The following is a 25,861-nucleotide window of genomic DNA, read 5'->3' as shown; positions in this document are numbered from 1 at the left end:
AAAAAAAGTACAAAAAATATAAAGAACATAAAAGTATGAGAGGAAAACAATCCTTTTTTTTTTTCTTTTTGGTATCAGGGATTGAACCCAGGAGTGCTTAACCATTAAGTCACATCTCCAACCCTATTTTTTTTTAATATTTATTTTTTAGTTTTCAGCGGACACAACATCTTTATTTGTATGTGGTGCTGAGGATCGAACCCAGGCCACACGCATGCCAGGCGAGCACGCTACCGCTTGAGCCACATCCCCAGCCCTCCAACCCTATTTTTTATATTTTATTTAGAGACAGGGTCTCACTGAGTTGCTTTGGGCCTCACTAAATTGCTGAGGTTGGATTTCAACTTGCAGTCCTCCCTGCCTCAGCCTCCTGAGTTGCTGGGATTACCGGCATGCACCATCATGCCCACAAGAATCTTTTTATGGGGGAGGGGGATGGTGGTACCAGGGATTGAACTCAGAGGCACTCGACTACTGAACATATTCCTAGCCCTAGTTTGTATTTTTTAAAAATATTTATTTCTTTTAGTTGTACACAATACCTTTGTTTTAATTTATTTTTTTAATGTGGTGCTGAGGATCCAAACCCAGGGCCTCTCACCCACTAGGGGGTCGCTCTACCACTGAGCCACAACCCTAGCCTCCTAGTTTGTATTTTATTTAGAGACAGGGTCTTACTGAGTTGCTTAGAGCCTCACTAAATTGCTGAGGCTAGCTTTGAATTTGTGATCCTCCTGCCTCCGCCTCCCAAACCCCTGGGATTACAGGCATGCACCACTGCACCCTGCCAGAATTTTCTTTTTTTTTTTTTTTTTTTTAAAGAGAGAGTGAGAGAGGGGGAAGAGAGAGAGAGAGAGAATTTTTTTTAATATTTATTTTTTAGTTCTGGGCGGACACAACATCTTTGTTGGTATGTGGTGCTGAGGATCGAACCCGGGCCGCACGCATGCCAGGCCAACTCGCTACCGCTTGAGCCACATCCCCAGCCCCAGAATTTTCTTGAATAGAGAATTTTTTAAAATAATCTCATAATGGAAAAGACTTTAGAAACATGATATAAAAACTCAGAAGATGGGGCTGGAATTGTGGCTCAGAGGTAGAGCACTCACCTAGCATGCGCTAGGCCCTGGGTTCAATCCTCAACACCACATAAAAAAAAATAAAATAAAGATATGTGTCCACCTATAAGTAAAAAATAATTAAAAAAAGAAAACTCAGAGGATATCTAAAATATTGACAGATATGGCTACATAAGTCTTTAAAACTTTTGTAAGGAAAAACATGCTAAAAGACAAAAGCAAAAATAGACAACAAAGTATTTCTCAAACCATTAATATCTTTAACACATAGGAATCATTACAATATCAATAAAAATTATAAACCCTAATAAAATTGGGTAAACAAATTGTCAGATAATTCAAGAAAAGAAAATATGGACTTTTTAAAAAACGATCTTTTTTCAGTATTTGCCATTATCAATCATCTCACTGTTGTTTGTAGTTACTCTCCCCTGTTGGTTGGAGTATAATTTGGTATTTTTTCCCAAGGGCAACTTGCAATAATAATCAAAAATGTCAAAATAAAAACTCTTTAACCCAGAGAGTTTTTATTTTGACATTTTTTGCCTCAAGGAATCCATAATAAAGAATCAATGGGAAAAGCTGTATGTACAAGTAGAAAATTACTACCAAATGTGCAACTGATTGAATAATTCTCCTTCATGACATAAAATGGAATTCTGTAGAACTATTAAAAAAGAAAAATCTTTTACAAGAACAGACATCCATGATATATATTTCACATATAAAAAAGTTATGGAAGCTGGGTTGGTGGCACATGCCTGTAATCCCAGCAGCTAGGGAGGCTAAGTCAGGAGGTTCATGAATTCAAAACGAGCCTCAGCAACTCAGCGAGACCCTGTCTCTAAATAAAATATTAAAAAGGGCTGGAGATGTGGTTTGCTGGTTCAACACCTCTGGGTTCAATACCTGGTATGAAAAAGAAAAGGAAAAGAATATGGAAAACGACCTCATTCTTTTTTTCTTTGTGTCTTTTTTCAAATGTGAACATAGCCAGGTTCTGGGGTGCTTGCCTATATGGCTGAAACAGGAGGATCACAAGTTCAAAGATAGCCTCAGCAATTTAGCAAGGCCCGGTCTTGAAACACAAAAAGGGCTGGGGATATTGCTCAGTGGTTAAGCACCCCTGGGTTCAATCCCTGGTACCCCCAAAATGACAAAAAGTGTGAATATATATCTATTTTTATATAAGCATTTAAAAATGTATTCTAGGGGCTGAGGATATAGCTCTGCAGTAAAGCAGGGGCTTAGTATGTGTGAGACCTTGGTTAAATCCCCAGTACCAAAAAAACCCCCAAATTATTGATAGGTGTTATTATGGAAAAAATTGGGATTATGATGGAAAGATTTCCCTTCTCTGTATTGTCTGTATAGTCTACACCAACTGTCAACTATCCGGAAAAATAAGACATTTCCATTGAAAATTAAATAAAGGGCTGGGGTTGTGGCTCAGCAGTAGAGTGATTGCCTTGCACGTGTGAGACCTGGGTTCAATCCTCAGCATCACATATAAATAAATAAGTGAAATAAAGGTATTGTGTCCAACTATAACTAAAAAATAAATGTTTTTAAAAAAGAAAATTAAATAAAAAGTAAATAGTTGATTTAAAACTTAGAGAACTGTAAATGGAATTCTGTGTTCAATTAGATCTTTCAAAATTAAAGTTGTCTCTAGGGATATTAAAGAGCAAGATGGTTCATCTGGGATAGAAAGATGTAAACAAGAGGGACATGAAGGAAGAAGTCAAGGTGAAGGAATGCAGAAGCCACATTAAAACATGTCAGGGGTACCTGGTCCTTACCTCAGGTGAGGGAAGCTGAGTGGGTAGCAGCCCATCCAAGGTGGAACTCAGCAGCTGATCGTCCAGGATCTCAGTCAGATGGCGTACCATGGCCAGCTGCTGCTCCCAGGTGCAGTGGTTCTCCAGGGACAAGATGAGTGGATATTCTGATGCCTGTTGTGGGGGGGGGGCATGCTACATCAGAGTTCTAAAACCCTATACCCTCCTGTTCCAGACATTTGAGTTCCTAACCCACCCTCTATTTACTCAAATTAGTACCCTGATTGTTAAATTCCTCCAACCCCATTATAGAGCTCAGTGAGAATTTGCTGGGTCTGGGGCCCACCCACAGGGACAAGATCCACATCTAAAGGTCATTTTTTGGGATCCCCAATTTCATACCTGTGCCAAGTCTGATTCAGGTCCTCTGAGACCTTTTGAGTTTTTAGGATCAGAAGGGGAGGACCAGGTCTTTATATTCTTAGACTTCATCTCCAGATTCCTAGTGTTTCCCAACCTTACTTGATACTGTTTGTTTCCTTTATCTAGTCTCTCCCAGATGGGAGACTGGTTAGTACCACTATGACAACTAGTTATTAGTAACACATCCAACACTTATTCATAATAATCCCTTAATATCTGCCCAGTGCTCTAGAGTTAAAAACCTCTCTTACATATATCATGCCATTTGCAATAACTTTCCCAGCACCCCTTCACCCTCCCCAGAACCAGAGCCAGTCACTTTTCCCTTAGGCTCTTTTGTCTCAGCCCTCTTCCCAGCCTGGGGCTACTACCTGGAAGGCATATTGTTTAACTGTGGCCACAACATCTTTGAACAGGATTCGGGAAGTCAGGGTGTGTCCGTGATAAACAATGGGTTCCCCGTTAGGTCCATCCCATACATCTACCTCCACACAGCGGCACCCACGTTTCAGGGCCCTGCAAGAACCCCAACCCCAGAAGCAGAAGAGGTCAAGTTCTGACCCTCTCCCCAATGTGGAGAGATCAATGCTCATCAGCACTTACCCATCCACACCTCTTCAAACTATGTACACTGTGTGTGTGTGTTTATTTATTTTAGTTGTAGATGGACAGCTTTATTTTATTTATTTTTATGTGGTGCTGAGGATCGAACCCAGTGCCTCACACAGGCTAAGCAAGCATTCTACTACTGAGCTACAACCCCAGCCCCTCAAGCTATGTATTCTTGGATGCTTCTCTGTCTGCTTGAGGATGGCTGAAGCTCATACACCCACCCCACACCACTCACAATTCTTTTTAGCCACCTATCACACATTACTTCATGATACTCATGGTATTCTGGTTGTATATCCCTATACAACACTTGGGTTAGTTAAGCTCTCTGCATATTTACACTTAATTTCTTCCTCTCTGTCTCTCTCTGGTGATAGGGATTGAACACAGGGCCTCACACATGCTAAGAATGTGTTCTACCACTTGGAAGTTTCACTTAATTTTGAGTAAAAGTTCCACTCATTTTCATATCCCTTGAAGCTACTAGTTGAGTTGCTAGCACTACAAAAACGTCTTGACTATTCAATCTAATCCATGATAAATCACAATAAAGGCAGCTACCACCTATTAGCTATTGACACATGGATTGTCTCATTTAATCTCCACTACAAACTGAAAAGAACAGGTACTGTTATCTCCCTATTTCATAGATAGGGATCCCAAGATATAGATAGTACCAAGTGAGGAAGCTAGGCTTTGACATCCACCCGTCTGACTCCAGAACCGAACTTTTTTTTTTTTTTTTTTTGGAACTAGGGATTGAATCCAAGGGCGCTTTACCACTGAACCACAGCCACAGCCCTTTTTATTTTTTATTTTGAGATAGGGTCTAAGTTGCTTAGGGTCTTGCTAAGTTGCTAAGACTAGCCTTGAACTTGCAAACTTTCTATCTCAGCCTCCCGAGTCACTGGAATTACAAGTGTGCATCATGTGCCTGGCTGCACCCATGATTTTAACTCCTATGCTATACTACTTCCTCTTTAACATTTTGCTTATTTGTTAGGGTCTCTGAGTTCCAAGAGTTTCATAGCTCAGGAAAGAGAGAAATCTCATTTACCCATAGGGTTTCTTTACCATTCTCCCATCAGTCTTCAATATATTCTTCAAATGTCTCAGGTATCCAGGGTTCCTCAGTCCCGGTTCCCCCCAATATCAAAGTGTTGAAAGCACTACAAAAATATCTCTTCAATCCCTGTTATTCACTCACCACCCCCCAATTTCCCACAGATGGTCCCTCTAATGAGCTGGACCCTTTCTCTACTACCACTGTACCGTATATATCCCTCGACGCTGCTCTGGCCACAAAGTTGGTCCCCAACGAGATAAGTATTGTGAGAGGAGTTAATGAAGTAGTGGGTCAGAGGTTGAGTCATATCCTGGTAGATGGGAAGGCAGGCAGGGTTGAAGATGTCTCCATCCTTTGAGCAGAGGTAGTTGAGGAAGCCATCCAAGCTCAGCACATGCCGCAGTTTGCCTACAGTGTGGAATGGGGAATGCTAGAGTGAGCTACTTGCAGGGGAGCCCCTCAGCATACCTACAGACCATCCTCCATCCCACTCCCTATGGGGTCTTGTCTTTCAGATGGTTCCTGTTCCCAGCTTCCAGATCCCCAACTTGCCCCACCCAGTGTGTGTCATTTCAATCACCCCCCATCCTCAGAGATTATTAAAGAGAGCCATTACAATTATTCTAGTCTAGCTGGGCATGGTGGTACAGTATGAGTCCCAGAGACTCAGGAGGCTGAAACAAGAGGATCATAAGTTCAATGCCAGCCTCAGCAATTTAGCAAGGTCCTAAGCAACTTAGTGAGAACCTGTCTTAAAATAAAAAGCAAAAAGGACTGGGGATGAAGCTCGAGTTGTAGCTCAGGAGTAGAATACTTGCCTAGCACATGTGAGGCACTGAGTTTGATCCTCAGCACCACACAAAAATAAATAAACAAAGGTTTTTAAAAAAAGAGGTTTTCAGTCTGGCTGGTGAGAATATTACTTTTATAAAAAAGAACTGGTGATGTAGCTCAGTGGCTAAGTGCCCCTGGGGGTTCAATCCCCAGGGCCAAGAAGAAGAAAAAGATCATTTTAAGTCCAGTGCTATCTAATATAACTTTCACAGTAATAAAAGTGTTCTATTCTATGGTGTTGAATATTGTAGCCTTTATATACATGTGGCTGTGAGCACTTGAAAATGTGACTTGTATGACTGAGGCATTAAATTTTTAATTTTATTTGATATTATCTAATTTAAATGTATAGTCACAAGAAACTCACAGTTTCCCTAATGGACAGCACAGTGTCCAGTCCAAAGATTTAATTTTATAGATGGTTTTTAAAATTTATGATTTTAGGGCTGGGGTTGTGGCTCAAGCGGTAGCGCGCACGCCTGGCATGCGTGCGGCCCGGGTTCGATCCTCAGCACCACATACCAACAAAGATGTTGTGTCTGCCGAGAATTAAAAAATAAATATTAAAAATTCTCTCTCTCTCTCTCTCTCTCTCTCTCTCTCTCTCTCTCTCCTCTCTCACTCTCTCTTTTAAAAAAAAATTATGATTTTAAATATAAAATTAAAGATTTAATTTTATAATCAAAGTCTAGTGAGAATCACAAAGAAGGTTGTTAGTGACATGGCCAAGGTACCTGTGTTTTCTTCCTTGGGCTGTGTAAAGCTATGTTACTTATGATCTGAGGGGTTCTTTCTACTGTCAACACTCCCAAGTGGTATTTTGGGGAGCATTTGTCAACATTGCCTTAAATTACCCTCTTGTTGAGGAAAGGGCCCTGTTTCTCCTTCTGTAACTCTCACCCGTCTCAGCATGGGCATCATACAATAGCAACTTGTTAACTGTTGTGATTGAGCATTTGCTCTATACCAAGGATATTACATGCAGTATCTCACTTAATGTTCTCACAACACAATATGATCTGCTATGAGAAGTTAGAAAACTAGTCGCAGTCACATATTGGTAAGTGAAGGGACTGGAATTTATATCCACGCAGCCAGGAGTCAGAGTTTTGTCCTGTACTACTGGGCTATGCAGTGTTACTGAGGATAATGCTGCTGCAGGGAGGTGCCCTTGAAAGTTAAACAACCTGACTGACATTCTCAGCTTCTTTGCTCCAGGTTTGACAAGGCCTGTAGGCAGCAGAGAATGGTAGGATGTTGGGCAGGAAGTTTCATTTTTGCCATTGATAATCCAATTGCTCAGGTAAGTGCATGTTGCTAGATACTTTGCATGTGCATCATTTTATTTGATCGCTTATTTTATAAATGAGGAAATTGAGTCTCAGATAGGTTAAGTGACTTGCTCAAGGTTACTCAGTCAATTAGAAGCAGAGTAGGGACTTGACAATTGACTAATAATACACTCAGCAACCAGAATATAGTATCTAATTGTCAAGTGAAAGGGGAGGGACTACCGGGAGTGGTAGGAAATAGAGTAAATATTGTCTTAGTCTATTTTATACTGCTATTGCAGAATACCATAGACTGGGTAATTAATTTATAAATTAATAAAGATAATTAATTTATAAAGATTTATTTCTTACAATTCTAGTAGAAATGAGAAGTCCAAGGTTGAGGGGCCTGCATCTGGTGAGGGTCTTTTTGCTGTCATCCCATGGCAGAAGGTGGAAAGACAAGAGAACACATGGGAGAGCAAGAGAGGGGAAAGGGGCTTATCTCATGAATTAGTAATTTTTTGGGGGGGTACTAGGGATTGAACCAGGAGCACTTAACCACTGAGCAAATCCCCAGCCCTTTTTATTTTTAATTTTGAAACAGGTTCTCACTAAGTTAATAATAATAATCTTGCTAAGTTGCTGAGGCTGGCCTTGAACTTGCTATCCTCCTGTCTCAGTCTCCCTAATTGCTGGGATTATAGGATTATACGCACCCAGCATGAATTAGTAATTTTTGTGTGTGTGTGTGTGTGTAGTATTAGGGGTTGAACGCAGGGGTACTCTATCTGAGTTACATTCCCAGCCTTTTTTATTTTTTATTTTTTTGAGACAGGTTCTTAAGTTGCCAAGGCTTGCTGTCCTCCTGCCTCAGTCTCTTAAGTAACTGGGATTACAAGGTGCAGTGCCACCATATCTGGCTATGATTTGATCAATTTTTTTTACTTGTTGATACATCTTTATTTTTACTTATTTATATATGGTGTTGAGAATCGAACCCAGTGCCTCACACATGCCAGGCAAGTGCATTACCGCTGAGCCACAGCCACAGCCCAATTTGATCAATTTTTAAGTCCCACCTCTCAACACTATTGTGTTGGAGTTTAAGTTCCCATCACGGGTACTTTGGGGGACACATTCAAACCCTAAGTAATTGAAATATACTAGATCCTGCACTGAGAACAGAATATCCTATTTCTTAATCCTCTGACATCCTTCTTCAATTTTATTTTCTGAAATTATTGCTTTACAACTCTTGTTCTTCTCTAAACTACCATACAAATCTGGGATCACTGATATTCTAACACTGTTTGACTCTAAGTTCCATGAGGACAATGTTCTTGTCTAATCTAAGTGCCAATTATCTTTGATACTCAGTGTAGGTCCTGTTACATTACAGGTACTTGATAAGTATTATCTGAAGTGGTGAATATATGATTAAACAAGGTGGAGTTGAGACTCAGGAAACCTGGATCACTTTGGCTCTCAATCAACTTATCTCTTCTTTATTTTCTAGAGAGGCACTAATTAAGAATTGACCTGGGTTGAATTCCAATTCTTTTCTCATTACCTGTTGACTTGAAGTAAATCGTTTAATATCTCTCTCTATATATATATATATATTTTTTTTTAATGTATTTTTATGTGGTGCTGAGGATCAAACCCAGTGCCTCACAAGGGCTAGATGGTGCTTTTCCACTAACCTACAACCCAGCCCAATCATTTAATCTTTCTAAACCTCAACTTTCCTTTTTATAAAACTGATTTAATAATAGAACACATTCTAACAGAGGATTAAGGATTAGAAGAGAAAAGGTATGTAGCGATATTAGCAAATTATGGAATACTTACCAAAGACCCAATAAAGAGTATAGCTAGTTGTAGTAAGAACTAAATTAAGTGAATGAGAAAGTGCCTTGTAAATCATTTACTGTTAACGTAAATTTCTCACTCTGAAAGGAATGGAGGGATAGAAACAAATCTACAAAGTCAAAGAAAGTTCAAGGATTAAGAAGGTATATTTTAGCTGCACTTGTTAAATGCTAAATTATTGGCTTCTTCATCATGCCCCTGCACAGAGCTGTCTAGATTTTTCATAGAGGGATTCAGAGATTCAAGAACACTTGGAGAATTTGAAGAAATCCAAGGAAAGGACAAAAAGCCAGGATTTAATGGGACAGCAGATAGGAACCATGAAGGGGAATTAGAGGAAAAAGTATAATTTGCATAAAGAAAAGGCCAAAGAAAGAGCACTAGGAGTTTTCTGTTGCCACTAAGGACAAAGTTGATATCAGGAAGGATTTTCTGAATGTAAAGAGTATGAAACGTGAGCATAGGGGAATTTAATCTTCCTCCTGAGAGAAGACACCTGTCTTATCTAGGCAGGGAATGGCTGTTCGCCTCTAGAAGGAACAGTTAAATGAGATGATTGGGCAGAGGGCCAGAGTAGGGATGGACTCAGTCTCCCATAAGTTAGTCAAAAGACTGTCTCTGGATCTTTATAATCATGCCTGTCCCCCTCACACCATGGCTGGTACCTCTGTACACCTAGTTTCCCTTACCACTTTCTGAAGGCTCATAGCGGTCAATGAGTTCCAGAGCAAGGTCAGAGGCTCGCTCTCTTTCTTTCTGCTCCTCTCGAAGGAAATCCACAAATTCCAGCAGGGTCAGTTTCTGCCCATCATCAGAAAATTGTTCAAACATTTCATGCACCTCAGTGCGTTTTGTCAATGCCTGATAGAAATATACAAATTCTTCTCCTTCTAGAGTCCCAGAATTGGACATGTCTGCTTCCTGCAACAGGTTTAGGAGAGAGTGGACAGACATTTCAGTGGGAAAATTTATGACCTTCACTTGTTCTTTTTTTTTTTTTAAGAGAGAGAATTTTTTAATATTTATTTTTTTTTAGTTCTCGGCAGACACAACATCTTTGTTTGTATGTGGTGCTGAGGATCGAACCTGGGCCGCATGCATGCCAGGCAAGTGCACTACCGCTTGAGCCACATCCCCAGCCCGACCTTCACTTGTTCTTAAGGACATCTCATTGACACACATATTCAAAGATGCTTCCATAAAACTCCACAGAACCCCTGACACCTTGTGTTCATAGAAGTCACTTCAGTAAGAAAAAAGCAAACTTGCAGCTATATCATTTACTAGTAGAGAAAATTTCAACCCAAAAGAGTTCTTCCTCCCAAAGCTCCCTAGGTCAGGATATACTTCCTTCAATTACTCATATTCCAGTTGGGGTTTGTCCTAGGCACCTGTGAAATTCTGGCCACAAACAGAGAGGTCCTTGAGGTCCAACATAATCACATATTGTTATTTACCTTTCATGGGATTATGACTCATCTTTCCAACAAGACTAAATGGCAAGAATCATTCCCTACACTTTCCACTGAGCCTGTCATGATGCTAGGGCACACAGTAGGGATTCAACAAATGAATGTTGCTGACTGGCGTCAGAAGCCTGCATGTAGATGGTTGGCTCCTGCAAATTCTTCCTCTGCAGACTCACCTGAAAAAGACCAAAGGCATATTCTTGGTCCATTTCCACATTCATCAGACGCAACAACCGCCGAACTTCTTCGAAAGTCATCCGACCATCTTGGTTTTTGTCTCCACGCTGGAACAAATCACTCAACCATCCAGGTCTGAGTCAAGGCAAAAGCACTGTATGTATGTGTTTGTGTGTCCAGAAGTATGTGCATGTTTATCCATTGACATCCCTCCCCTGTCTTTGTTGCCAGTCCCATGCCAATCCATTCCCCACACAGTTTTAGAATAATCTCTCCAGACCAACAATCTATCTTGTCACTGAATGGCTCAGGTACCTGCAGGGACCTCTCTGCTGCCTGAAGAAAGAAACTCAAATTCCTTAACATAGAAATTAAGATTCCCTTCACCCCTTGGAACTTACACAACACAGCCTGTTCAATATATCTCTGTCTTCCTTGCACTTTATAGCTAGACTCAGCAACTCCCTGCTCTCGACTTTCTCTCTTGCTCCTCAATTTCCTATCTCCATACCTTTACTCATTCTGTTCTCCCAGGCAGAAGTGCCTTTCCCTCCTCCACTCATCATGTTCCAATTCTTCCATTTTTCAGACCCAGCTCACAAACTATTTATTCCCTGAAGCTTTATCAATACACTCTTAAGTAGAATGAAATATCCTTCCTTTAAATACATACAAATCATCTAAGAACAACAATTCTTTGGAACTTAGATTATTTATATCCTCTCTCCACTAACTGAAGCAATATCTGTATCTCATTAATATTTGGAACCCTAAAGCTTTGTATAGTTCCTGAAACATTCTGTTTAATAAGTGATTAATGAATGAATAAGTGAACTGGTGTACAATCCAGCAATCTTGAAGTTGTCTATATCATTGAGCCCTCTAAGAAATGGCTTCCTGTCCAATACTATGGTATCCCTATGGTAGTAAATGCTTTTGGATCTTCTGTTCAGGTTTCAGGAGCAGTGCCTTATTTGCACCTCTGTCTCTCACTGCCCCTTCCTCCAAATCCTACAAGTCCTCATTCATGCCAAACTCTGTGCCATCCCTAGCATTCATTTCTCCTTCAGAATCCTCAGTTACGCTTAACCTAAGATGTCTCAGCCCATACAATCTGGACCCTTTAGCTTTCCTATCCCTCACCCCTTCCCATCTTTCCTAGCTCTGTAATATCTGGCTTCTTCAGTGATTCCCAGTCCCCACCCTGACTCCAACTTGTTGATACTGGTCCAGCCGCTCCTTTTGGTCCATGCTGGTAACAAGGTCCACCAAAAGCTGGAGTCCTCGCATCCAGTTCTGGGCCTCCTCAACACTGTTGGCAATCAGATCCAGGTTGGGACGGCGGCCATGGAAGACAATGGTGAAGCCCTGCTCCAGGGGGAACTCATCTGCCAGGCTGCGCAGCAACTCAGAATCATGACCTTTACGCACTGTCTCCACATCGGAGATTGAGACTGCCAAAGAAGCAGGTGGGAGCACTGAGAAAGGGGTCCAACAAATTGTAGGGGCTAAGGGGCAAGGACCAGTGCCTACTTCTTCATGAAAACATAGAAAGGAGGAACTCCAGTCTCTGCAGACTGAGTCCCAAAAGGTGTAGTACAGAGAGACATAGTAGGGTTCCAGAGCCCATGTGAATCACTGCAGTTTGTTTCTATAGGCAGCTGGGCAAGGGACCTGTGCTATGGACAGCAAGACATAATTTCCAGTCACAAAGTTAGCAGAGTGACACAGATCAAAACAACTTAATTCTTCAGTGTCCTCATCTTAAATAAGAATAGTCCTTTCCATGGTCAGTCTAAATAGTGATCATAGGAGGACTGGCAGGAATGATAAACGAGGACACGCTGAAAAGCAGTTACAACAAAGCAGCTCATGCTCACATTCAGATTTGAGGGTTTCTTCTTTCCAGATGTCTGGAGGGAGTAAAAAAAAAAAATTCTTCCACTTCTTTTATGGAAGGGGTGGTGAGGACTGTGAACTTTAATTGTGTCTCTAAAGCAGACTCTCTTAAATGTATCCTATGATCAAATTTGTAGTGATATGCCAGGTGCAGTGGTGCATGCCTATAATCTCAGCAGCTCTCCTAGGAGGCTGAGGCAGGAGGATCACAGATTCAAAGCCAGCTTTAGCAACTTAGTGAGGTTGTAAGCCATCTAGTAAGACCCTGACTCAAAACAACAACAACAACAAAAATAAATAAATAAAATAAAACAAAAAGGGCCAGGAGGGGCTGGGGATGTGGCTCAAGCGGTAGCGTGCTCGCCTGCATGCATGCGGCCCGGGTTCGATCCTCAGCACCACATACAAACAAAGATGTTGTGCCCACCAAAAACTAAAAAATAAATATTAAAAAATTCTCTCCCTCTTTCTCTCTCTCTCACTCTCTTTTTAAAAAATAAAATAAAATATGTTTTTAAAAAAGGGCTAGGAATGTAGATCAGGGATTAAGTGACTTTGGGGTCAATCCCTGGTAAAAGGGATTTTCTAAAAAAAGAAAATATTGTTTTTCTTTTTTTAGAGGTATCACAAAGAGCTTGGCCAATAGGATGAACACTGTTATTTTTTTCTTCAGTACTGGGGATTGATCCCAGGGGTGCTCTACCACTGAGTTATACCTCCATGCTTTCTCTTTTTTATTTTGAGACAGGGTCTCACCAATTTGCTCAGACTGGCCTTGAACTTGTGATCCTTCTGTCTCAGCCCCCTGAGTAGGTAGGATTATAGGTGTGCCCCACCACATCTAACTTTGATATGTTTTTTTTATGTTTTAAAAATACATAATGGGGTCATTGTGGCCCAGTGGTAGAGTGCTTGCCTCACATGGTAAGACCCTAGGTTTGATCCTCAGCACCACATAAAAATGAATAAGTGAAACAAAGGTATTATTTCCAACTACAACTAAAAAATAAATACTGGGGCTGGGATTGTGGCTCAGTGGTAGAGTGCTCGCCTGGCACGTGTGAGGTCCTGGGTTCGATCCTCAGCACTACATAAAGATAAATAAATAAAGGTATTGTATTCAACTACAACTACAAAATAAATATTTAAAAATAAACAAATAAATAAATAGATACTAAAAAGTACCATAATGGAGCTGGGGTTGTGGCTAAGTGGTAGAGCACTTGTCTAGCATGTGTGAGGCACTGGGTTTGATTCTCAGCAACGCATATAAATAAGTAAATAAAATAAAAGTCCATGAACATGGGCTGGGGATGTGGCTCAAGCGGTAGCACGCTTGCCTGGCATGCGGGCAGCCTGGGTTCGATCCTCAGCACCACATACAAAACAAAGATGTTGTGTCCGCCGAAAACTAAAAAATATATATTAAAATTCTCTCTAAAAAAAATAGTCCATGAACAACTAATAAAAATATTTTTTAAAAAATACCATAATGGCTAACAGTTATTAAATGCATCCTGGTTTCAGATCCTGTGCTAGGTATGTGCTTTACAAATCAACTCATTTGAGTCTCTGTAACCTAGTAGGTAGGTACTGTTTTGTTTTTTTTTTTTTGTACGGGAGATCGAACCAGGGTCACTTAACCACTGAGCCACATCCCCAGCCCCCCCGTTTTTTATATTTTTTTATTGTAGATGAACAGAATACCTTTATTTTATTTGTTTACTTTTTATGTGGTGCCAGGGATCGAACCCAGTACCTCCTGCATGCTAGGCAAGCGCTCTACTACTGAGCCCAAAACTCTGGCTCCCTCAGCCCCCTTATATATTTTATTTAGAGAAAGAATTTCATAGAGTTTTTTTAGGGCCTCGCTAAGTTGCTGAGGCTGACTTTGAACTAATGATCCTCCTGTTTGAGGCTCCTAAACCACTGGGATTATAGGTGTGTACCACTGCACCTGTGGGCAGGTATTGCTTAATACTCATTTTACAGATGAGAAACAGAAGCTCAGTTTAATTAAGTAAGTTGTCCAAAGCCACTCCTCTAGAAAGTAGAAGAGCTAGGATTTTAATTCAGGCAGGCTGATACCTAAGGTCATGGTCTTATAATAACAATAATAAAAAAGATATACCCTATGACTTATTGAAATCTTACTTAGTGTGCCAAGACTCTTTCAAGTCCTTTATATGCAATATTAATTTTTTAAAATATTTTTTAGTTGTAGATGGACCCAATACCTTTATTTATTTATTTTTATGTGGTGCTGAGAATAGAACCCAGTACCTCATACATGTGAGTCAAGCGCTCTGCCCCTGAGCCACAATCCTAGCCCTGCAAAAACTAATTTAATCCTCCATAACAGCCTTACAGGAGCAAATATTATCTATGATCTCCTTGCACAGGCTCAGATACAGCCATAGTGGGACAGCACAAGGGCATACTATTCTAAGACTCTGGTATCTCCCCTACCCTCAGGCTGCCAGGTTCCTCTGGGACCTTCCACCCTTGTGCCCACCCGCAGCTATCCAGGTCACTCACAGGTGGGCTTTTCACTGCCCCTAGCCTGACGAGCATGCCAGACTGTCATGCCATCATTCTGAAGTCTGAAGTATCTTGGCTTCTTCCAGCTTTTCGATCTCACCTTGCGCATCAATGTGCCTTCTTGCATTTGCAGCAGGTCCTGATCAGTGGTCAGCCCTGGGACAAGAAAAGCAGGGAGAGATCGCCAGTGGAGAGAGAAGAGGGCCCAGAAGGAGCTCTAGAACAGGGGTCCAGTCTCCTTTCCTTTTCTGGGCTTCTTCCTAAGCCCTCTTCTGAAAGGGTACTCACGGTCTTGTATCAGGGATGCCATCACTCATTGGTCCACCAGCTGGCGCCAGAGTCACCTAAAAGAAGCAAGAGAAGGAAACTGCTGTTTCCTTAGTGCGCAAAATATATGGGTCAGGTACTTCATCTCCATAGTCAGCTATATTTTACTTCTAATTTGAGGTTGGTGACTCTGAGGCTTAGGTAGCCTAAGAATCTTGCCTCAAATTTCATAAAGATCAGAATTTTAAGGCTGGGATTGTAGCTCAGTGGTAGAGAGCCTGCCTAGCTTTTGTGAGGCACTGGGTTCGATTCTCAGTACCGCATATAAATAAATAAAGATCCATCAACGACTAAAAATATATTTTTTAAAAAGATCAGAATTTAAAATCAGATATATCTTGTCCCAGAGCCTCTGCTCTTTCCCATGGCTATTCCTAGGAAAGGCTAAACAAGGGCACCTACAACCCACTAGGTAGCTTTGCTACACACTTATTCTCACATCCTCATCTTGCTGGTGACCCCTTTCAGAACCTGGACTCTCCCCACACCCTAGCTGTCTCTTCTCCAGGAGAATCATCCCAGCCTCCTCTTCTGGAAACCCTGTCTGGCTCCTGAAGAGCTAGGACAGAGCACTTCTTGAGTCTCTGCTATAATACTTAGTTGTATTTTTCTGCCTTCACATTGTAGAGCATGTTTTATATTCTTTTACATAGCAGTTATTCTCACAGTTTTTAATGGAGTGATTAAGTTACACAAGTCTTGGAATTACATTTTCTTTTTTCTTTTTTTTTTTTTTGACAGAGAGAGAGAGAGAGAGAGAGACAGAGTAAGAGAGAGAGAGAGAGAGAGAGAGAGAGAGAATTTTAATATTTATTTTTTAGTTTTCGGCGGACACAACATCTTTGTTTGTATGTGGTGCTGAGGATCGAACCCGGGCCGCACGCATGCCAGGCAAGCACGCTACCGCTCGAGCCACATCCCCAGCCCTTGGAATTACATTTTCAAGTTTTCTCTACTTACTAAAAAAGGGCACATCCTTTAAGATATATGCTACCCAATTTAAATGCTGGCTAAACTGTCCTAGTTGCTAACACAAAATTCCCTTTAAAAGAACTAGAAGCACTGGGAGCAGTGCTTCTAGCTAGCTAGCTAGTTAGGAGGCCAAGTCAGGAGGATTGCAAGTTTAAGGCCATTCTAGGCAATTTAGCAAGACCCTGTCTCAAAATACTATTTTTTTTTTAAATTTATTTTTTAGTTTTAGGTGGACACAAAATCTTTATTTTGTTTTTATGTGGTGCTGAGAATCAAACCCAGTGCCTCATGCATGCTAGGCAAGTGTGCTACCACTTGAGCCACAGCCCCAGCCCTCAAAATACTATTTTTAAAAATGGCTGGGGATATAGCTCTGGTGGAGTGCTTGCCTAGCACCCATAAGGTTTACTCCCTAGTACCACACACATGCACACACACACAAAAACCTAACAATATTTAATATGTGGCCACTTTGATTCTAGTACTACCCCATAAACATATTCAATCTTGACCAGATTGTTTTGACAAAGCTTATGAAACATAAAGCGCTCTCTCTCTCTCTCTCTCTCTCTCTCTCTTTAATGAACAAAGGACCTACACTTGAATAGAAGCACTTTGTGTTTCTTAATCAAAACATTTAAAAATTTTGCCAGGGCTGGGGATGTGGCTCAAGCAGTAGCGCACTCGTCTGGCATGCATGCGGCCTGGGTTCGATCCTCAGCACCACATACAAATAAAGATGTTGTGTGCACCAAAAACTAAACAATAAATATTAAAAAAATTCGCTCTCTCTCTCTCTCTCTCTTTAAAAAAAATTTTTTTTCCAGGCATACAAAGTAGTGCATGTCTGTTATCCTCAGGTAGCTGAGGCAGGAGGTAAAGCAACCCTGGGTTCAATCCCCAGTACCAAAATAAAAAAATAACTTTTGACAGTGATGAACATTTAAAACAACCTTACTCAGGAGGCTGAGGCAAGGGAACCATAAATTCAAGGCCAGCATCAGGAAAAAAAAAAAAATCTGGGGAAAATACTGCTATGCTGCCATGGTGGCACATGCCTGTAATTCTAGAGATTTGAGAGGCAGAGGCAGAAGGATTGCAAGTTCAAAGCCAACCTCAGCAATTTAGTGGAGCCGTCAGCAATTTGGTGAGACCCTGTCTCAAAATAAAAAATAAAAGGGCTAAGGATGTGGCTGGTTCAGTGATTGAGCACTCCTGGATTCAATTCCTGGTACCAAAAAAAAAGGGGGGGTGTGGGGTTGTTGCTCAGTGGTAGAGCGCTTGCCTAGCATGTGTGAGGCACTGGGTTTGATCCCCAGCACCACATTAAAAAAACTAAATAAACAAAATAAAGGTATCGTGTCCATCTACAACTAAAAAGGACTGGGGACGCAGATCAGTGGTAGAGCACCCCTGGGTTCAATTCCCAGTATTGTCAAACAAACAACATAAGCAGGGTATGGTGGTCCATGCCTGTAATCCCAGTGGCTCAGGAGGCTGAGACAGGAGGATTGAGAGTTCAAAGCCAGCCTCAGCAATGGCGAGGTGCTAAGCAACTCAGTGAGACCTTGTCTCTAAATAAAATACAAAATAGGGCTGGGGATGAGGCTCAGTGGTTGAGTGCCCCTGAGTTCAATCCCTGGTACCAAGAAAAAAAAAAAAAAAAGAAACAAAATAATAATATAAGCTACTCCAGATTTTATAGAGGAATAAAGTAGGAGGTTCAGAAATGTGATGTGACTTGTCTGAGGTCACACAGCATATTAGAATTCTGTCTCTCTTTGATGAGAAGAAGAACCTATAAAGTTACTCGAAAGTGATTAGGTATTCAGGGAGAAGGTGGGGATCACTGAAAATGCCCTAACTAGAGGACCTAAAGATGCCTTTCTAAAAAGGTAACAGATTGAAGAGGGAATGTTGGGAAGAAGTTTCTTGGGAGAAAAACAGTCTTGTGACAGTTGCAAGAATAAGATATTTTTCTGGCTAAGGCTGGCTATTGTGTGTCTTGGGTAAGATCAGAAGAAACCTCTGAAAAGAGGAAGGGATTCCCAGGGCTTCCTGAGAGACAGAGAGAGAGATTTTTATCTCCATATCCAGGTGGAGAAGCACAGTATGAAATAATCTGAAACTTACAGAAGTTAAATCAACATTGAAGTAGAAAGTGATAGGTCTCTCTTAAAGTTCTTAAAGGTCAAGGTTGAAGTATAATCTTCAGTGGTATCATTCTGCCTTTGCCTCTCTTTGAACTTCAGCTCCCATCTATGGGGCATAGAGACTCTGGGGTGGAGCTAGGGCCTGGGAGAAGACAGAACTACCTTCATTTATACCTCTGATCAGGAGCCTCAATAATGTCCTACAGCACGAGAAACCTGAGAATACAGGTCCTCTGCCTAGACACCCTTATTTGATAGACTATTTCCTCTCAAACCAGCCTTAGGAAACCCTCCTTTGTCAAACCCTGGGGCTTGCCCTCCCTCACCCTAGCTAACTTTGCTCCCATTCCCGAATTATTATTCTAAACCTGTATCCAGGTGACATATGGCTATAAGAGCACCAGCTTTAATTCAGGAGCTGCAGAATGTCAGAACTGGACTTCATTCTTTACAGAGGAGGACTGAGTACTAGAAAGATTGGTGGATCTGTTGGGGTCATTTAGTTGAGTTGCAAAACTGGGACTAGAACCGAGGTCTCCATATAACCAATCAGAGAGCTTGCTGAAACTCTGCCTTGTTCCAGAAAGCAGGTCAAAGTGAGGTTAGGGATCAGTGAGAGATGCTGATGTTTAATCTCTCCTCTTCATCATCCTCTGTTCCTCTTGTATCCCATAAAATAGCTTTTCTTTTCCCCATCCCATGCCTGATCTCATCCTTTCCCTTTCTTCTCAGCTCACTCTTCTCTCTTCTGGTCAGCCTCTTTTTGCTCTCCTCTTCTCTCCATTACCTCTTCCTGTCACTTCCCTCCTCTGTCTCCACTAATTGCCAATAGTTCTGATTATCATTTCCTTTGAGGATTTTGAGACTATGGTCCAGGAGGAAGGACACTTGAGTTTGGACACTCAGTAGCATATCCCTCTGCTCAGCGTCACTTTTCCCTGTATCCTAGGAGATTGACTAAACAAAGTGCTCAGAGAATGTGAGTTAGAACCTAGTGTTCTAGGTCTTGGTGTTTCTTCTGTGTCTGAAAGAAAAGAATTTTACAGCTGATGCAGGTGCAGTGTGGAGAAAAGGAACCAAGGGTTTGTGAGTGGGGGCACTTAAGGGCACAGAGACTGAAAACTGACAGTAAGAAAGATTAGGTTTTCAATGTTATCTCTTAGACATGTATGTGGAGACCTTAGAGGATACAGATAGTTGCCTGGATACTACAGGTATGACAAAAGACATGTAAAATAAGATGGGAAGTAACCTTGGGCTGCAGAACAAGATTTAGTTCTCAACTCCCAAGTGTCTTCATGTCACTTAAAGACGGACTTTGGCAATGTCGCCATTGGTGCCAATGACATTACACTAGGAATCAGGATGTCTCAATTCTCTCTGAGGGGCAGGAAGAAAGACAATCATTTTGACTATTCCCTTGCTTCTGAGAAGATTATGTCTAGCCTTATGTCATGGATTATGTCTAGGATTATGCCATGTAAAAAGGATAGAATGGCTCTAGTCACAGGTCACAGCTCTCAGAATGTTAGAACTTGAAGGCTCTTTCATAGCACATATAAACCAGGGTTTCACAGATAATTCAATGTCCCAGGGAAAGTGTCTTAAAATAGAGAATCCTTAACTCCCACTCCAAAATCTACCGGATCAAAATTTCCAAGGATGGGGCTCAGTAATATATATATATATATATATATATATATATATATATATATATATATATATATATTTTTTTTTTTTTTTTTTTTGGTGGTGGTGCTGGGGATTGAACCCAGGGCTTTGTGCATGTGAGGCAAGCACTCTACCAACTGAGCTACATCCCCAATATATATATATATTTTTTTAAACAAGCATATCTGGTACAAAGGCAAGTCTGGGGAGCCCTAAACTTTCTCCTAATACAGATCAAAAAAGTTATGGTCTAAAGTCCCAGGGCACAGTCTTCTGGTGTACCAAGAAACTGTCCTAGCTACCTAAGCAGGTGAAGAACAAGGCACAGAATTCAAACCTGCCTCTTTCCTAGGAAGTCTCATAACTCCTTGCTACCAGGAGTTTTTCTGCTTCTCCCTGGGTCTTGGCTAGTTCTCCTTTGGAAACTCTCAAGGATCCATTAATAAGTCTCTGCTACAACTTGTCTACTCCAGTTCTTTCTTCTCTTATTGGGGTGGACTCACCTCTGAGAAGTCGCTAGGGTCAGCACTCCTGGCCTTGGATAGCTAAGAGGTTCTTCTTAAAAGGAGTGTTGACACCGGGCAAAAACTAGAAAAGTCAAAGAGGAAGATGCACTGGAGAGAACCAGGTGAAGGCAGCACTGTGAGTCTTTGGGGTGGGGAAAGTCAGGGCAAGTAAGCATCAGAAGAGCAAAGTAAGGCACTCACGAAGGGCAGAGCATGGGCAGAGGCTGACCAAGCCTCCTGGCCCTTACCTGGTGGGCAGGATAGCCGTCTTGTGTCTATGAGCTGTGCCCACCTGAGCTCTGTGTTGATCTCCACGGTGAGGTAAGAAATCCCAGCCTGGCTCCTTTTCTCCTTTGCTCTCGCCTGCTTCCTTCCCTCTTCTACTGCAGTCTGCTGTTCTGACTGGCAGCGTTACAATCCCTTAGAGTCCAAGGAAAAGAGTAGGGTGGTTTGAGGTGGGAGCACTTTTCTCAGTCCAGCCCATTCAACTCTTAAAGGCCCAGGACACCAGTTACTCGAGGTGGGGGTGGGGTGAGAGAAAAGGATTGAGATGGATTTGACAACCATCTCCAGAGAGGAAAAACCTGGCTGCTGTCTTTTATCTTGATCCCGTACCTCCCTCCATGGCCCCAATCCGGCAGAAGCTCTCAAAATGAAACCCAAGGAATGTCTGAATTGTAGTGCTCCGTGAATCTCAGCTTTTCATTCTGACCGGTCTCTGCATGTAACACAGCTGCTTTAGCCCTCATTTCATCTGGCTGCTTTCCACAGTGTCTTTCCATCGGCTTGCTCCTATGTCTCTGCCCCCTGCCTTGCAGGGCACTAGTTCTAACTCTGTGGCACAGGAAAAGGAAGAAACAGGATGGGAAAGGAGGAAGATGAGGAGAAAGGAAGGAGAGGAATGATCATGGAGTGTAGGGGGGCAGGTAGTGTTTTTGTATATTTAAGGTACTCAAAGGAATTTCTTTAAAAGAATGCACGTATTGGGTTGGGGATGTGGCTCAACTGGTAGCGCGCTGGCCTTGCGTACGTGCCGCCAGGTTCGATCCTCAGCACCACACACCAACAAACATGTTGTGTCCACCGAGAACTAAAAAATAAACATTAAAAAAATTCTCTCTCTTGCTCTCTCGCTCTCTCTCTCTCTCATTAAAAAAATGCATATATGAATATGTGAAACAATTCACCTTCTCCTCCCCCTCCCCCCTCTTCTCCTCCTCCTCCTCCTCCTCCTCCTTCTTCTTCTTCTTTTTCTCTCTCTCTCTCTCTCTCTCTCTCTCTCTCTCTCTCTCTCTCTCTCTCTCTCTCTCTCTCTCTCTCTCTCCTCTCTCAACAGGGATTGAACTCAGGGGCACTTAACCACTGAACCACATCCCCAGCTCTTTTATTTAGAAACAGGGTCTCGCTAAGTTGCATAGGGCCTCATTAAGTTGCTGAGGCTGGCTTTGAACTTGTGATCCTCTTGCCTCAGCTCTTGAGCCTGGCACACCTGTTCTTTCTTTACACTTATTCATTCCTTCTACAAGCATCTGTCCAGTGCCAGGACATATGTGTATGTTTACAAAGGGGTGGGTAGAGATGAAGCTGGCTCATGATGTGTAAGAACCCAGAGCAGCAAGGAGTACAGACCAGAAAGATACTCACTAGGAAAGATGGGTGAGGAGCTAGCTCCTTACAAGAGTGGCTGACATGGCAGTTGAAACAAAAACCAAGAATGAGGAAAGGGGACCAGATTAGGACAGGAACAGGGAATTGTAAAGAACTTTATGATCATGAGAAACTGAAGCCCATGGAAGTTTACACAATGACCTAAGACTCCTGTGTCCACAATGGAAATGACCAGCCCCATCACGAATCTCAAACACTGTGAGCTAAGATCTGCTTTTGATCTGTCTTTGGAAGACAGTGGGATATGGTTCTTTCTGGACCAATGGATGACCATAAGGCAGTTAAGGGAACAGGGCAGAGCCTGTACTTGAATGCCTATGAGATCCTTTTTCGGTGAGGTGTATTTTAATCATAGCCACAGAGGGAATCAGCTGTGTGAAACAGTGGGATTCAAGTGTGCTGAGATCAGGCTATCTTTTGTGGTTCCCCCAAACATCCTTCAACTGCCTAATATTCTTCCACTAGTGGTTATTTATAGCTAAACTTTTAGCACCATTAAAATAAAATCCTCAGGGCTGAGCTTGTGGATCAATGGTAGAGCGCTTGCCTAGTATGTGTGGAGCCCTGGGTTCAATTCTCAGCATCAAATAAAAATAAACAAAATAAAGGTATTTGTCCATCTACAACTAAAAAAAATAATAAAATAAAATCCTCCTAAGTAATGGCCATAAAATAGAGAGGAAGAAGGTGTTGTGATGGGATGAAGCACGTAACTGGCTTTTGAAATAGCTGGCTAAGTTCTACTTCTAGTCTTGAGTGCTAACAGGGGACTTTATAATAACTACTAAGCCAGACATTATCTTTATGTAGTTTTCTATATCTGTGTTATATTTTGCAAATGAAGGTTTTTAAACTTTGCAATTTTTTTGAAGCCTTCGTGGTTTTAAATAATTTATACCTAGGTTAAGTTGCTCATGCTCTTTACTGATAGGGGAAGAGAGAATGAAGGGAGGGGAGGCATTAAAAGGGAGACCATTCTTAGGGAATAGGGGTGTCAAAATGTGAGCTGTGCCGAATTCAGATTTGACTTAATATAGACCCTGTCTTCCATGCTTGTCGTTTTCTCGTTCCTACTTGCTTGACATCATTATCTCCTTTTTCTGAGCTTCACCTTCATATCCCCCCACTTTTATATTACTCCTCTTTTAACCCCAGGATTATATTCATCTGTGTCTTTCTGAGTCATTATCAGCTCAATGCTGCTCAACATCCTTTCGTTCTGGGTGATCTGTGAGGGATGCTATCACACATCCTGGATTTTCTGGGAGAGCATAGATTTCAAATATTAAATTTCAACATCCTCATTAACACACCAGTACTCCACTGTCCATGGATCTGATTTTTGGACTTTCACAAAGTTAAATGGCTTCCAAGACTGCTTAGAAGGCATGCCCTTAGAAAGTAGGCATGATTCTCATTAAATCCAGAGAGAGAACAGATGGCCGCAGGCACAGGAACTGTCCATCTGGTTTGGTAATTCCTATTTCTGCAAAGATCCTGGCCCTTCCCCCCACTGATGTCTATTATTAACAGATTCAGAAACCTGAGTAGGGCAGCAGTAGCAGAGGGACTTTCTGGGAACAATGCCCAGGAAAGGCCTAGAAGGCCTAAACTGAAATGAAGCAGCAGCTGGCAGAGGTAGACCTAAACACAGCACTCTTCCTCCGTCACTCAGACCTGCCTAGACCCTCCTCTAGACATTTAGGGCAAATGACATCATACATAAACACCTTTGCTTCTCAGGACATTCCAGCTGAAAGTTTAAGGCAAATTCCCCAGACTATTCAGCCAAACTACTCAAATTACTGAAATGAATGGTGGTCAAAAAAGTAACTCAAAATATCAAATTCCATTTTAAAATCATAAAATGAACCAGGTGTGATGGTGCACACCTGTAATACCAGTGTCTCGGGAGAGGAGACTGAGGCAGGAGGATTGCAAATTCAAGGCCAGTCTCAGCAACTTAGTGAAAGCTCTGTCTAAAAATAAAAAATAAAAGACCTAGGTATATAGCTTAGTGGTAAAGTGCCCCTTGAGCTCAACATACAGTACAAAACAAACAAACAAAAAACCCCAAACAAAACAACAATAACAAACCAAAAATACCAGAGAATATGGTGATAGAAGGCAAAATTAAGAGTACAAATGATATAATATTCCATGTCAAGAAATTTAACTTTCAGAAAAGATCATAAAACAAAATATAAGTAGATACTTTTTTTTTTTTTTTTGCTTATTTTCACAGTACTGGGGATTGACCGAGGGGTACTCTACCCCTGAGCTATCACCTATCCCCCGTCAGCCCTTTTAATTTTCAAACAAGGTCTTGCTAAATTGCCCAGGCTGGCTTTGAACTTTTCTCTTGCCTCAGCCTTCAGAGTAGCTGAGATTACAGGTATGATCCGTCAAGCCATGCTAGCATATGTTTTTTATAAGTTATTTCTACAAAAAGATTGAAAGTTAAAGGAAATTAAAGAAAGATATTTGGGAATAATAAGACTCCACTTTTTTTTTTTTTGGTACTGGGGATTGAACCCTCTGAGCTACATACCCAGCCCTTATATTTTGAGACAGGATCTCACCAAGTTGCAGTTTCATCAAACTTATGATCTTCTTGCCCCAGCCTCCTGAATCACTGGGATTATAGGTATGCACCAGAACACATAGCTTCCAATTTTTTAAATTCAAGATTATCTTGGCTGTTCTTGCAGATTTTAGAATATGTCAATTTTCACAAAAATATACCTGCTGAAATTTTACTTAGAATTGTTTAGCCAGCAGATCAATTTGAAAAATTGGGCATCTGTATAATATTTTTTTTTACAATCCATGGAAATAATTTATCCTTCAATTTTTATAGCTCTCTACTTTCTTTCCAGAATGTTTGTTTTTCATTAAAAGGTTCTTACATCATTTGACATACCTATTTCTAACTACTTGATTTCTTATGCTACTATACACTATATATCTTTGAAATATCATTTTCTATTTATTGTATTTCAGGAACATGTAATTGATTTTTTGGGTATATTGACTTTGTATTTTGTGATTCTGTTAACTTTGCTTCAGTTATTAATTCTGAGAGTATATTGATATTGATTCTCCTCCTTTCTCCTCCTCTCTCCTCCTCCTCTTCCTCCTCCTCCTCTTCCTTTTTTCCCCCTAGTACTAGAGATTAAACCAGGGCTGCTCTACCACTACATCCCCAGCCCTTTTTATTTTATTTTGAGACAGGGTCTTGCTAAGATGCCCGGGCTGCCCTCAAATTTGTGATTCTCCAGCCTCAGTCTCTCAAGCCCCCAGGATAATAGGCATGCTCCACCATGACCAGCTGTAGATTCTTTTGGATCATATATGTACAGAACCATTTGTCAGCACATACTGAGGTTTCTCAAGCCCCCAGGATAATAGGCATGCTCCACCATGCCCAGCTGTAGATTCTTTTGGATCATATATGTACAGAACCATTTGTCAGCACATACTGAGGTTTTGTTTGTTTGTTCGTCTTTTTCCTTTATAATAAAAACTAAAACTTAC

At 41.3% G+C, this 25,861-nt stretch overlaps 1 protein-coding gene and 2 long non-coding RNA genes across 17 annotated transcripts in view; 1 reads left to right on the top strand and 2 right to left on the bottom strand.

Annotated features, from left to right (window-relative positions):
* The window catches only part of PLCD4 (phospholipase C delta 4), a 27,073-nt gene extending 5,570 nt beyond the window's left edge, over positions 1–21,503 (bottom strand). For 2 of the 15 annotated variants that reach the window (XR_014017955.1, XR_014017956.1), the window contains exons 1-10: positions 20,910–21,487; positions 20,654–20,740; positions 15,316–15,371; positions 15,025–15,183; positions 11,813–12,041; positions 10,587–10,716; positions 9,631–9,862; positions 5,168–5,369; positions 3,655–3,799; positions 2,882–3,034 (exon numbers count right to left, since the gene is read on the bottom strand). Coding sequence is in view for 13 of the 15 variants with exons in the window: in XM_081260707.1 (XP_081116833.1) it covers positions 2,882–3,034; positions 3,655–3,799; positions 5,168–5,369; positions 9,631–9,862; positions 10,587–10,716; positions 11,813–12,041; positions 15,025–15,183; positions 15,316–15,337 (1,272 nt within the window). In the remaining 2 variants the exon portion in view is untranslated. Of the gene's footprint in view, positions 1–2,881; positions 3,035–3,654; positions 3,800–5,167; positions 5,370–9,630; positions 9,863–10,586; positions 10,717–11,812; positions 12,042–15,024; positions 15,374–20,653; positions 20,741–20,909 lie in introns of those variants that run through there. The other 13 variants (XM_081260707.1, XM_081260716.1, XM_081260715.1 and 10 more) reach the window with 13 other exon arrangements.
* LOC308630573 lies at positions 13,453–15,016 on the bottom strand. Its single transcript, XR_014017959.1, has 2 exons — positions 13,843–15,016; positions 13,453–13,554 (listed from the first exon to the last, which is right to left on the bottom strand). It is a non-coding gene; the product is annotated as an uncharacterized lncRNA (long non-coding RNA).
* On the top strand, positions 20,758–25,861 carry LOC308630572. Its single transcript, XR_014017958.1, has 3 exons — positions 20,758–20,977; positions 25,559–25,710; positions 25,811–25,861. It is a non-coding gene; the product is annotated as an uncharacterized lncRNA (long non-coding RNA).

This window comes from Spermophilus citellus (genome assembly GCF_964194105.1).
Source record: "Spermophilus citellus genome assembly, chromosome: 11".
NCBI lineage: Eukaryota > Metazoa > Chordata > Mammalia > Rodentia > Sciuridae > Spermophilus > Spermophilus citellus.
The sequence above is the reverse complement of the archived record's forward strand: the minus strand, read 5'-3'. Positions and strand labels throughout refer to the sequence as shown.